The sequence below is a fragment of the Herpailurus yagouaroundi genome, unplaced genomic scaffold, assembly GCF_014898765.1.
Source record: "Herpailurus yagouaroundi ecotype Mexico unplaced genomic scaffold, PumYag 195, whole genome shotgun sequence".
Taxonomy (NCBI): domain Eukaryota; kingdom Metazoa; phylum Chordata; class Mammalia; order Carnivora; family Felidae; genus Herpailurus; species Herpailurus yagouaroundi.
In genome coordinates, this window is record NW_024412426.1 from 14,051,732 (window position 1) to 14,065,299 (window position 13,568).

Below are 13,568 nucleotides of genomic sequence, written 5' to 3' on the forward strand. Positions count from 1 at the left end.
CTGGCCTGGCTCTTTAAGACTTCCCTCGACCCCCTGGGCTCCCCAACACACTTTCGTGTGTTTGCAAGAGTGGGTTTCTGTGGCTCGCAAGCAAACCACCCAGCTAGGTTCATGGTGCCAAACGTCTCGTTCTAATTGTGGCAGCAGCCATAACTCTGGCCTTTAGAGATGGAGCCTTGCACCTGATAGAGCTGCCGTGTTCTGAGGAGCAAGGCTCTCGTGTTCAGGGATGGGGGCTGCTGATTTGTACGGAAACGACCACTCATTGCTGCAAAGTGGGAAATTAATTAAAAAGTATTCTGAAATCCCACCAAGAAGCCTCCAAATTTGCTAGAATCATCTAGAATCTCTGGGAAAGCAAAAGGGTAGGGCTGGCTCTGCCCCAGCAAATGAACTGTAAGTGGGAACATCAGCTTTGGCTTTCGGCTGAGCCACAAACACAGCCAACTGTCTGAAGTCCCGTTTTCTTCCCTCAGACTTAGAGCCATCCCGCAGGCTTCGGTAGACCCCACGCATTCTTGAAACTCATCCTACCCGCACTTTGATGGTGGCCAGACGTAGGCCTGGCCAGTGACTGGGCTGACAAAGGCTGGGGACTCTGGGTCACGGGGTTTCTGAGGTGTAAGGAACAGGCAAAGGTCCAAAATTCCAGGAGATGAATCCAAAGGAACACCAAATACGTGGAGCCAAAGCAGGTACAGAAATCTCAGCACAGGTGTTTGGCGCCCGAGATCAGAGCAAGTGCAAGCGTACCAGGAGCAGTGAGGCAGGAGGGAGTCCTTGCTGAGTGACCGCCCAGAATGTCCATTTGTCACTTGCAACTTATTTTTGCAAGTTAGTCCATCTCTAGTGCCTACGTGGATCCAGGGTCATGAAAAGAGCAGATATGTGAGGTGATTGAAGCAAAAAATGGAGATTCTGGGTGAATCTTCAGCAATGTTCTTAAATTTCAGTAACGACCTTCCGCCCTTTCCCTGTGAAGGAAACCACCTGAACAATGGCCTGGTGTTCCATCACCATTGCCAAACATCTGGACACAGGTCCAGTAAGCTGGGGGCCCTGACACCGATCAGTTCTGTGACCGTGGGGAGTCGTATAACCCTTTGGGGCCTCAGTTTCATCTTCTGAGAAATGGGGATAACAGTATCTCCCCGACCTACTTTGTAGTGGTATTGTGAAAATCAAATAAATCATAAGGATGCCTGAAATCATAAGAAATCTGAAAATGCTGCAGAAACCTGAGAGCCTTGTCAGGCTCCTCTCTTTTAAATCGAAAAAATAATGCTTTTTATTTGCCACTCTTCTTTGCAGAGTTCAGAGTCTTCAAAAAGCATTATTTTCTTGACAGTAACTGATACTTTTCACGGACCTCTGTTAGGAACTCAGCTGAAGAGGCTAGCAAACTTTCGCACAAGCTATTTTTAATCTGGGAAATAAGCTAATGCACTTATTCCCTCCAGCCACTGCTGCGACTTGTAAAAACAAAATATTCGCGGCCTTTGCAGTAGCTGTTGCGCAGGAAGTCCCTCGGATCGAGCCACACTGTCAGCTCGGTAGCACACGGGTATCGGTGAGGGCAGCCATGCTGAAGCCCAGCACCCTGAGGATGTTACTTGGGCTTGGTCTTATAGGTGGGTTTAGTCCGGGTCCTGGACTTAGGGTTGAGAAGACCCTCCTTGCGCTGCGCTTCTGAAAAGACAAAAACAATTAGAATACTGTAGTAACGACATCTAATATTTACGGAGGACTTTTAACTTCACACAGTGTTAAAAAATTCCATTCTGGGGGCGCCTGGGTGGCGCAGTCGGTTGAGCGTCCGACTTCAGCCAGGTCACGATCTCGCGGTCCGGGAGTTCGAGCCCCGCGTCGGGCTCTGGGCTGATGGCTCAGAGCCTGGAGCCTGTTTCTGATTCTGTGTCTCCCTCTCTCTCTGCCCCTCCCCCGTTCATGCTCTGTCTCTCTCTGTCACAAAAATAAATAAACGTTGAAAAAAAAAATTTAAAAAAAAAAAAAAAATTCCATTCTGCCTGAGTACCTCCCAAGCTACAAACAGGCAGTGTACCTACCCCAAATTTGACTCTAAGTTGGTTACTGGGATTCAGAGCACATTTTCCCAAAGTTAAAGTGCAGTCAGCTAGTCACCTGAGTTCTGGGTCCCGGAAAAGAGGACTATGTGGTCAAGGAGAGGGATTTCCTCTTCCTTCCTATACATATCCTGAGACTGGCGGGAAAAAAAAAAAAAATTCAAATAGAGTCAGGATCCAGAATCCCCATCCATTGCTGCACTGCTGTCTCCCTGCCTCCTGCACACAGACCCTACTCCAGCCCCGCCCTCGGGACGGGTGCAGGGGGCCTCCTGCTATCAAGCTGGCTCTCCCTGGCTGCTCCATGACACCAGGCTTCTCACTTCGAATCCTTCCGACTGGCTGCTGCCACCTCATCCTGCATTCGGTCCTCTTGTTCACACCCTCGTCTTGCTCCTAGTGTATCTCCGGGCTCCCAGCTCCCAGCTCCTAACCGAGGCAGGCCTCGCTGAGATCAGAGACTAAGCCACCATTCATCTTTGTCAACTTCCCTCTCGATTCCTGTCTTCATTCACAGCTCAGAGCACAATGATTTGCCAAATATGAAAAATACTGACATAAAACAAAAACAAATGTGTCTCCTACTCCGTCCAGATCTTCCCCATACCCAGCGTGCACAAGCCTCGTCCCTTTACCGTATGTAAGCGTCCCTTCGCAGCCCATCTCTTGGGGGAAGGTGATCTCATGCTCCATATAACACAAATATGACACTGCATGTGCCATACAAGTCCCACATTGGTCTCATTGCATTTTTCAAAGGAGCTGTCTGCTCACCCTAAGGAATGTCCAATTTATGGATTTTCCGGGGAAAGTGGTCAGGTCTCCTGCATGGCGTGCGGACTGCCAGGCTTAGGAGCCAACTCTCCTAAGCCTTGCAAAGCTTCTCATCCTCCACTTTTGAGCCCCCCTGACAATGACTCTGAAGGGGTGTTTGGAAGGAAGGGGCAGGGTGGCTATGTTTGTGTAAGTAATTGTTTATAGGTTGGGGATACACTGTATACAGTCATCCTCTACTTAAAACTATAGTAGAGTCATCCTCTACTTAAAACTATTAATACTTTTTCTATTCTGGATTTAACCTCATCCCCACGATCTTTATGGAAATCGAGAAAAACAAAGTCACTCATTCCATACTGAGGTAACCTCTCCAGGTTAACGCGAAAGCCTTTGGCATGGTTTGCATATTTATTATTCCGTAATCTGGAAAAAGTCTAGTTTGCAAGCCCTCAGGATAAAATTACACAGTGTAAGATGAAAATTTTTTAATCCATGAATACTATCTCACATATAGTCAAACGTAAAGCTAAAGGATTGTCACACTTGGAATAATCAGCGTTTTACTAGTGGACAGTTAACAGAAAGAGAGAAACTGAGCTCAGTCTGGTGACAGTACGGATACATCACACGTGAGCAGGAGGCTGTGGGGCACCGGCTAACCTACTGCTTTTGCTGGGGGTGTAGGTGAAGACAGGAGTGACCAAAGAAAACAGAAAGTAGCTATGTTCCCGGTGCTATCCCTTGTACTAGCAGCTGTCCTGGGGTGAGACCACAGGTGGAAGATGAAAACAAAAATCAAAACATAGCCTCCAAAACTGGGGATACGGGAAACTGCTTGAGGGCAGGTTATAGCATTAATTAGAGACAAGAAAATAAAGAGTTAAATCTTTTCCTGTAGAATAATAATAATTCCTGTAGAAGAATAATTTTCATCATAGGAAATCCAACAAGTATCAAAAACTAAACTCAAAATTCCCCATAAACCTCCATCAACCAGAGACAATGTCTGTCAATATTTGGACACAATTTCCTTCTGGTCTTTTTTAAAAAAGAGTTTAAAAACGCTTTAAGTAAGAGTTAAATAATGCTGTAAAAAAGTGTGTCATATCCTGTTTCCCTTACATTTGATATTTAAATATAAGAACTTCCCATGTCATTATAAACCATTTAAATAGTGGTATAATATTCAAGTATATTAGTATAGCATTATTAATTAACCCTTCTTCCATGATTGGAGGTAGGTTATTTCTATTATATACAATGATACATTGAACATCTTTGTGCATTAATCTTTTTTTCTATATTTAGGATTATTTCCTTGGACTAGATTCTCAAGGGTAAAATCAGTCAGAGGTCAAAGTATATGCATGTTTTAAAGGCATATCCATACATACCTTCAAATTATTTTCTCAAAGAGCTATATGTCTACCCACCCACGAGTATCATCTGTAAAACGAACTACTTTGCCCCTTCTGATCAGCATTATGTTCTTTTGTTTTTAAAACTCTTTGCCAGTTTTAGAAGTAAAAATTGTATCTCATGTTAGTTTATTGTTGACAATTGTTAGTCGTTTGGGTTTCTTTTTTGTGAGTTGTCCGAATAAGACAGTAACATGGTTAAATGTGTGTGCATTCCTGTGAAAAGTATGAACCAGTAAATAACATTCTTCTAAGATATTTGTGACCCAAACAAGTTTCATTTCATTAGTAAAACCTTAATAAAGCAAAATGAGAAAGCAAGCCTCACCTTTCTTTAGAGACTTTGAGGAACATTCTACTGCCTTGTTTCCTTCTTCTTCTTCCTCTTCTTCTTTTTCTTCTTCTTCTCCTCCTCTTTCATTTTCTTCTTCTCTTCGTCTTTCAGCCTCCCTCTCTTGAGACCTTATCAAAATATCCTCTACTTCCCTCTCTAGTTCTTTATTTCTCATGAGGGTATGATGAAGTTTCTCATTTACCTCCTCAAACTTCTCCTCTGCTTGTCTGGCTCTGCTTTCAAACTCTCTGATGTGGACAAAGGCCAGAGAAAACACAACAAAACGGAAAGGTTTGAAAAAGTATCTTTCATGAATAGGAACACATAATCTAGAAGAGGCAGTAGAATTAGATATGTCCATCCAAAACGTACAAAGAAGGGAGGCAGCAGCATCAATCATTAACCCAGAACTGGGGTCCTGGAAGCTACTTGGATGGCGATATCAGAGTGGCAGTCATGCTGTGATTTAAGAATGCAACATATTTATGGGGCCCCTGGGTGGCTCAGTTGGTTAAGCGTCCGACTTCAGCTCAGGTCATGATCTCGTGGTCTGTGAGGTCGAGCCCTGCGTCAGGTTTTGTGCCGACAGCTCAGAGCCTGGAGCCTGCTTTGGATTCTGTGTCTCCCTCTCTCTCTGCCCCTCCCCTGCTCATGCTCTGTCTCTCTCTGTCTCTCAAAAAATAAAATAAAACTTAAAAAAAAAAGGATGCAACATACTTAAAATTTCTTAGTGAAATCTGACTTTGGGTATTTGGATTTCTCATCAATAGCCAAGGAACCCCTTTTTCAGTAGCTAATTTTGGCTCCTCTTCATTGATGTGATCCAACATACTAAATCAATAGTGTCCTTTCTTTTCTAGTACCTCTAAAACCAGATCTGACAATAAATAAAACCAATTTGAAACGTGCTTCTTAATTCCTAGAGTGAGTGTTATATGTCTACATGGTGTGCTCTTTTGGCACTCACAACCATCTTGACTATATCGCCCTTCCTACTCTTGGGGTTATATAGCATTCTTTCTTGCAGAGTATTTCTCCCAGCTCCGTCTCTAGCTCATCTCTGAGAAACACACTGAATAGACCCTCCTAACACCCTATTCCCCACATACACACACGTTCCCTCCCTCCATCTCCACCGTGGGCGAGGACGGATGCCCTGTGGAAGCAGTGTACTTCATTGCCATTAGCAGAAGACTTGGAGATACCCAACCAACTAGGGAGGATAAAGGAAGCAGAAGAAACACAGGTAAGCCACGAAGTGTGGATTTCTCAGCTAAACCTCCTGGCCGGCAATCTTTGTTGTTACCATTGTGGAGCCTCATACTTACATCAGCTTCTCCTGTGTGCGTTCAATTATAGCCATTGCTTCAAGATACTTTGGGGCCAGTGTACCTTGACTAGCTGATTCTCTCTGACAAAGGAAATTAGCAGTATGAGTGAACTGAGAATCCCAACAGTTAATACTCTACTTCTTCAGAATGTTTTGGACTAAGCCTTCCAGAATATTTTTTTTCTACTATCCATATTTATATAGTAAATGATCAAGCAGTCTTAACACCAAAAAAGAAGAGGGACTACCTATGGCCACACAGCATACCAGCTCCCAAATTATTCATGCTACAAGTGGATATAAATTTGATTAGAACTGTGAAGAAGCAGGGAAAATAATATCAACAAAAAGAAACAAGGAAAGAAGAAAAGGTTTAAAAATAAAGAGAAGGCTGAATGTGTTTCTGTAATCAATCAAGTTGATGATCAAGGAAATTAACTATTTTTCTTAAGAATTTACTTCACCAAGCACATAACATTGCAACTTCCAATCAGATCTCTCAGGGCCTTAGGGAACTCAATAAATATCAAGGCAGTGAAAGTATGAAAAAAAAACCCGCCTCTTTCATTTATCTTGACTCTACATACATTCTGGGAAACAAGAGAAAGGTAAAAGAAGGTATTTAGAAAACAAAAATTATAAGCCTATTTTAAAATAAATATGACATTTTCCCAGAACCGTACATTTTAAAAATTGAAGGATAGTTGACACACGATGTTACATTACCTCCAGGCGTACCGCATGCTGGTTGGACGAATCTATACCTTATGCTGTGCTCACCGCAAGTGTAGCTTCCATCTGTCACCGTACGACGCTATTACTACGTCACTGGCTATATTCCCTGTGCTGTACCTCTCATCCCCGTGACTTATTCATTCCATAACTGGAAGCCTGTACCTCCCACTCCCCTTCGCCCCTTTTCGCCCACAACTGTGTTAAAAGTCTCATTTATCCATGTTTCCGAACCTGAGGCGCGTAAAAGGTAAGCCTCACATTATAGATGGAAAGGGAGCTCTGAGAGGGTAGGCAGCCTTCCATCCACACAGAAGGATCTACTGGGTTAAAGCAAAACCCTCATCTGGGCCTCTTCATTCTCACCCACACGGCCCATGGCACTATGCTAGCTTTTTCTAAAGGAAAACCAGAGAAAAACGTGAAACATTTTCACTGTTACCCTAGCTCTTTTACTCTCTTCTTATTGTCCCAGTCACCTACTCTTGTCTTTCTGCTTTGCTCCCCTTTCTTGGGTAGTTTGGAAAGTAAATGCTATCATTGTCCAGCCTGGACCAGAAGCATGTGACTTAGCTGTGGCCACACAGCACGTGCCACTAACTTATTTGTTCTGTGAGGCCAAAAGAAAGGTGTTCAGGGCGGAGGCTTCTAGAACTGGAATTCCTCACATGGTTTACAGCTCTACGGAACAACTTTGTAGGTAGAAACCAAAGTAAACCAGTACCGTACTCTGCGCACACCGGAGCCTTCAGACGCGCACTCATTCAACGGATACACAGTGGAGCCTTGAACTGCATAGGCTTGAACAGTGCATGCCCACTTTTACATGGATTTTTTTCACAGTCCAGTACTGTAAATGTCTTTCCTCTTATCATTTTCTTAATAACATTTGCTTTCCTCTAGCTTACTTCATTGTAAGGATACAGTACGTAATTCGTGTGACATACAAAATATGTGTTGACTGTCCGTGTTATCTGTGAGACTTCCAGTCAACAGTAGGCTATTACTAGTTAAGTTTCTGGAGAGTCAAAAGTTACATATGGATTTTTGACTGCAGGGAGTCAGTGTCCCTAACCCCTGAGCTCTTCAAGAGTCCACCGTAGGGGTGCCTGGGTGGCTCAGTCGGTTAAGCGTCTGACTTTGGCTCAGGTCACGATCTCGCGGTCCGTGAGTTCGAGCCCCACGTCGGGCTCTGGGCTGATAGCTCGGAGCCTGGAGCCCGTTTCGGATTCTGTGTCTCCCTCTCTCTCTGCCCCTCCCCCGTTCATGCTCTGTCTCTCTCTGTCTCAAAAATAAATAAACGTTAAAAAAAAAATTAAAAAAAAAAAAAAGAGTCCACCATATATTTAGTTACAGTGTGCGAGGAAAATGTCCCTGTTTTTTTTTTGTTTTTTTTTTTCAACGTTTATTTATTTTTGGGACAGAGAGAGACAGAGCATGAACGGGGGAGGAGCAGAGAGAGAGGGAGACACAGAATCGGAAACAGGCTCCAGGCTCTGAGCCATCAGCCCAGAGCCCGACGCGGGGCTCGAACTCACGGACCGCGAGATCGTGACCTGGCTGAAGTCGGGAAAATGTCCCTGTTTTGACACTGGCAAGTACAGATTAACGTTTTGTGGTCCATTTCAAATCCTTCCAGAGGAAATTCCTGTGGCATCCTCTATGTATGGCTGGTGGCAGCCTCCCCCGCATCACCCATATAACGATACTGACACCTCAAGGCTAATCACAGACATGGCTTTAGACCCTATTCTCCTACGCCTAGGCTTCCTCTGGCTTCTGTGGTCTGTCACCCTGTTTAAGAGAGACAAACACGGGCCTCATGGCTCTTGGAAGTAATTGCATTGGACTTTCCTTATTTGTGCCGATCTGCTGTAGCTTTGCACTTAGCCTCTGACTCCAATTCTGTCTCTGGCTTTTTTGACTTGGTCTTCCTCAGGTTTGACTCCACTAATGGGCTTTGAATTGGACAATAGCTCTAGCCTGACACTATCTCAGGGAGGATCTTACTCCAGGCCTACTTCTTTGGGATCCAACTCCCAGCACTGACACAGCGCCGCAGCAGCTTTGGACATATTTTCTAGAACCACCAATCCAAAGGCCCTTCCCTGTTGCGGTTATAAAATACGTAAATTAGTCACTGCTCTGGAGTACGTGGTATTGTGAGAGGGAAACAGACTTCTAAGGGCCACCTTCAGGCCAATGACCGAAGGGCAGAATGTCTAATCTTATGTTAAAAATACTGCTGATCCCCCCAAGTCTGGTGCCTGCTCATCTTTCTGCAGGAGTTCACAAGTGATCCAGCAAAATCTCCTATCATCCTCATACACTTATAACTCTTTATGGACACCCAGAACCTACAGTGTGAAGATGAGTCTGAAAGAGATCGTTTCCAATATCTTGTTTGTTGGGGTAGCTGAACTGTGGCCAACCCTACTCATGCGGTCAAGAGGAAGCACTGGGGGGCCAGGGTAGCTCTGAGCACTTTTGGTAGCCTCGGGGGGAGCTTGCCGGATTTAGTCATCCCACGTCTCCACCAGCCAGCTGAGATGTTACAGAATTCTGGCTGCCTGTCCTACAGGAACAGTGTTGGAATGATTCTGATTCAGAAAGGGCCACAAGGGGTGCGTTGCAGCAAGTAACCAGAACTGACTGAACGGGGCTGCCTCCGAAAGCAGAGGAGCCTTCTCCCAGGAAGGACGGCAGCAAAGCCAGCACCGCCTACAGGGATCACTTGGTTCACCAGTCCATCAGGCACAGTGACAAATTAGATGTGCCTGTTTCAGACAGAGCTGGCCACATTATGCACACAGGGCCTGCTTTGAGTACAGTCCTCACGAATTTCCACAAAGCCCTAACTCCTGGCTAATTGAGGAGCGTTTGAATAGTGGACGGTCCAGCCCCATTGTAGTAGACGCTAGGGCATTGGGTAATGGTATGAATGAGGCCCTGGTTTACCAGGTCAAGCCATCCGCCTCCCCAAGCTGGTGGTGACTTATCACCACCTCTGTTGAGATATCACTTATATCTCAACCCTCAGAAAATCCCACACTGGTGTCATCTGCAGGAGGGGACACTAAGAGTAACTGGAATTCTCCGTGCTTAGGTCACTAGCTTCCCAAGGGTCTGGCGCTATTTCTCACTAGAAACTTGGGGCTCCTCGATCTCTTGGAGCTCTCCAGTTTTACAACTCAACTCCCAGGGACATGACAAATTATACCTGCACACCACAGGCTTTCTGCTTCCCGACCCCTTCCTTTTTTCTTGCCTTCCCCAGGGTTAATCAAATGTACTGCCTCCTGGGAGTTGTGTTTTTAGACCAGCAAAAGAGTGCAGCTGCCTGTTAGGTCTGGTGCCTTGAACCTGTATCCCTACAAAATGGTTATTTATGTTCTTAGGACCAGAGACTGTCAAAAACTAATAATAATAATAATAAATAAAGGAAATAAACAAGCAGACAAAAGCAAAAGAAAAACTTACAATAGAAGATTTGAAACCTTAAAGCACCCTCAGGGAGCCCTAGTACTTTTGTAAGTGACAGGTACACGGAGCCCAGGCCCCACCTGTTCCACCTGGCCTGCAGCCCAGTCCAAGATGGCGCTTCCTCCAGCTCCGCCTCCTGCCCCAAATCTCTGACCTCACAAGCCAGTTGAAGGAACCTTCATTCCCTGGGCACCCACAGCCCCAAATATCAACCTTGTCTCTGCTGGCCAAGCACAATTAGGTCTCTTCTGTTGGAGCACCTGGTGATCCCTTTCCGCCTGCGAGTGTTCCAGCCACCACCACATAGGATGAACGTGATTCTTCTCTACCTCCAGGAACTTGCAAATAATTATATACCCGGCTGGCATTTTGCTCCATTCCCCAGACCTTACAGTCAACGAGCACGTAAATGGTTCAATCTTCGGTGATCTGTAGTAGCAGCATTAGCAACCTTCCAGAGCCTGGAGACAGACTTTCTGGGCCACATCATTGCAGATGAGCTAGCCACATGGCACTGCACCGTGTCAGATGGAAAGGTGGTATCCTGGAGCAGCACCCCCCCCCCCCCCCGCCCTCCCGCCACCACCACCAAAGACAAGCTCTGTGCCCCTCAATTTTGCCCCAGGCTATAGGCTGTTTTCCTGCTTGGTTTGGGTATCTGGGAGACTTGACGCTGACTCCTAGCCTAGACAGCACAGCAGGGGAGACCATCTGAGACAGGAAGGCCTTGGGTGGGATTGGTGGGGTTAGGAGATCAAACGGTGGTGCCCTTTCCGTATGTGTCTCACGGCACATGACTACTGACTGACTCTCCACGTGATTTCCCCCAGTTCTTCCTATAAGATTTGGAGCCTACTTCCCACAACCTCCCTGGACATATACCCCTGCAATCGGCCACACCTCTGCCTTAGTCATCCAGCTGCTGCCCAGCCTGACCCTCACCACAGCCCCACTGCACCCACCTGCTCAGATGGACCAAACCTCTGACAGTGAAATGGTTCATTACTGTGGGGGTGAAACTGGATTCGATATATGGATTTCTGGCACCACCACCCCCCGCCAGGAAAATGCACAGTATAAACATACACACAAAACGCTACATACCATTTTGGGGGATTAATGGGATGAAGGCATGACATCCTGTACACAGAGACACGCCACTCTAGAACTGACTTACGTCTACCACGGTCCTAGAACTTTCTGTGGAGGAATCTTAAATCTATTTTCCTGGGGCGCCTGGGTGGCTCAGTTGACTAAGCATCCGACTTTGGCTCAGGTTATGATCTCATGGTTTGTGAGTGGGAGGCCCACGTTGGGCTCTGTGCTGACAGCTCAGGGCCTAGAGCCTGCTTTGAGTTCTGTATCTCCCTCTCTCTCTGCCCCTCCCCTGCTCATGCTCTCTCACGCGCTCTCTCTCTCTCTCAAAAATGAATAAACATTAAAAAAAATTTTTTTAATCTATTTTCCTGCTGAGTTTCTAAAAATTTCCAGTTTCCCATTAATTCTTGTGGTTGGAAGTATATGGTGATCACAGTTCTCAATAGAATCTGCTGAATGAATATTCTAAAAAAAAAAAAAAGTAGGTCAAGTTTTGACCAAGATATTGTTAAATTAAGAAAGTCAATGAAATGCTCATTTTAAAATGAAGTTTAGGGGCACCTGGGTGGCTTAGTTGGTTAAGCGTCCTACTTCGGCTCAGGTCATGATGTTACCGCTCATGGGTTCAAGCCCCACATCAATCTCACCACTGCTGTCAGCACAGAACCCGCTTCAGATCTTCTGTCCCCCTCTCTCTCTTCCCCTTCCTCACTTGTGCTCTATCTCTCAAAAATAGATAAATCTTTAAAAAAAAATCTTTAAACTGAGGTTTAAAGAAGAGAATGAGAAGTTTTTATAAAGTTAAGGTGAAAAACAAGAGTTTTCCAGGGATGATGCTGGGAGGAAAAAAAAAACCCTGAAAAATATATTATGTAGGAGCTCCTGGTCCTCTTGGAGCTAAAAGTTATGTCAGATCCATACCATTTTTACATACCGTTAAATTTCCTGGCTTTTTTCTCTAGTTTTGAATCTCCGATTTGGGTTTCAGATACATACCCAGGAAGAGAATACATCTGTTTCAAATAGAGGTTTGGTATGAACGTTTTCATCTTTTTCAATTATTCGAATGAGTCTTTCCTCTTCTCTGGATGTTGAAGGTTTCTAGGGCACAGAAACACGAAGGTCCCTTTAGTGAGCTGGTATGGGACACAGTGACAGGGCAAGTTGCCTGGAGGAATGTCTGAAGCTTTAATTTTCCATTTGCTCTAGTCACTCAACGAGCATTTTGAAGACTTTAGAGCAAACACTGTGTGAGAAATTAGTGGGGACGGGGAAGCGGAGACCAGGGGAGAAAATGTGAGAAAAACAAAAAGGATTTCTTCCAGACCCCAAGAATTCATAGCACAGTGGGGGAGATGGCCCAGAAAATAATTATGGTATGCCAGATTACTGTTAGCAAAGAGGTGGGTTCCAAAAGCTGTGTGCATCCAGAAAAGAGCCCTGAACTCTGCCTAGACACTCAGGTAAGTTTTGAGAGAGAAAGTGATACCTGAAGGTTGAACAAAGTTTGTACCGTAGAGAGGAAAGAGCCAGGACTAAGGCCTCAGAGGTGGAGAGGAGGGAATGCATGATACAGTTAAAAGGTATGACATTATTTAGTGGCCACATAACACTGTTTTCCATTTATTTTGTGTCTTCCATATGCCAAGGACTGTAGCAGAAATAAAACAGAAAATGCTGGTCCAAAGAAGCTTGGGTGTTGTTATCATATTTTTGTAGTGCTGTCCAGCATATACAGTGAGTAGAGGACCTAGGTCACAGCCTGGAGTCATACCAACATTTAAACTATTCACAGAGAAGAAACATCAGGGAAGTAAGTTAAGACAGTACAGAGAATGTTAGGTGATCACGAGTTCTAAGAGCCAAAGACAATAGTCAATCCAGGAATCAGCAAAGGGCTCTTGCCAGACTAATCTGGGTTTGAATGTTGGTTCTGCCACTTACAGCTATCTGACTTAGGGTAGTCAGTCAACCTGAGTTTCAATTTTCTTATCTGTAAAACGGGACAATAATTTTTACCTTGAAGTTGTACTGTGTAGATAAGAGGTAACATGTACAGAACATGTAGCTCACAGTAGGCACTCAATTAGTGGCGGTTATCGTTGCATTTTCATCATTATTATAAGTGCCCCAGGAAGGGTTGTTATTACTACTAATGCCTCAGCAGGGGTGGGGACAGGGTAAGAAGAAGGAAGGTGTGGGCCTGGGAAGAGGGGAAAGGCAGCCCAGAACAGGAGCTGAAGAAGTGGACACATAGAGTTTACATTACTGTTTGAAAAATCTGGCAATGAAAGGATAAAGAAACAGCATCA

General features: G+C 44.9%; 1 protein-coding gene across 2 annotated transcripts in view; it reads right to left on the minus strand.

Moving 5' to 3' along the window:
- Positions 1–698: 698 nt before the first annotated feature.
- The window catches only part of AXDND1 (axonemal dynein light chain domain containing 1), an 84,667-nt gene continuing 71,797 nt past the window's right edge, over positions 699–13,568 (minus strand). Inside the window, exons 23-26 of one of the 2 annotated variants that reach the window (XM_040446637.1) lie at positions 12,253–12,357; positions 5,942–6,024; positions 4,608–4,861; positions 699–1,689 (exon numbers count right to left, since the gene is read on the minus strand). In XM_040446637.1, coding sequence (XP_040302571.1) covers positions 1,610–1,689; positions 4,608–4,861; positions 5,942–6,024; positions 12,253–12,357 — 522 coding nt within the window. In that variant the 3' untranslated portion in view covers positions 699–1,609. The remainder of the gene's footprint in view (positions 1,690–4,607; positions 4,862–5,941; positions 6,025–12,252; positions 12,358–13,568) is intronic. The other variant, XM_040446638.1, reaches the window with a different exon arrangement.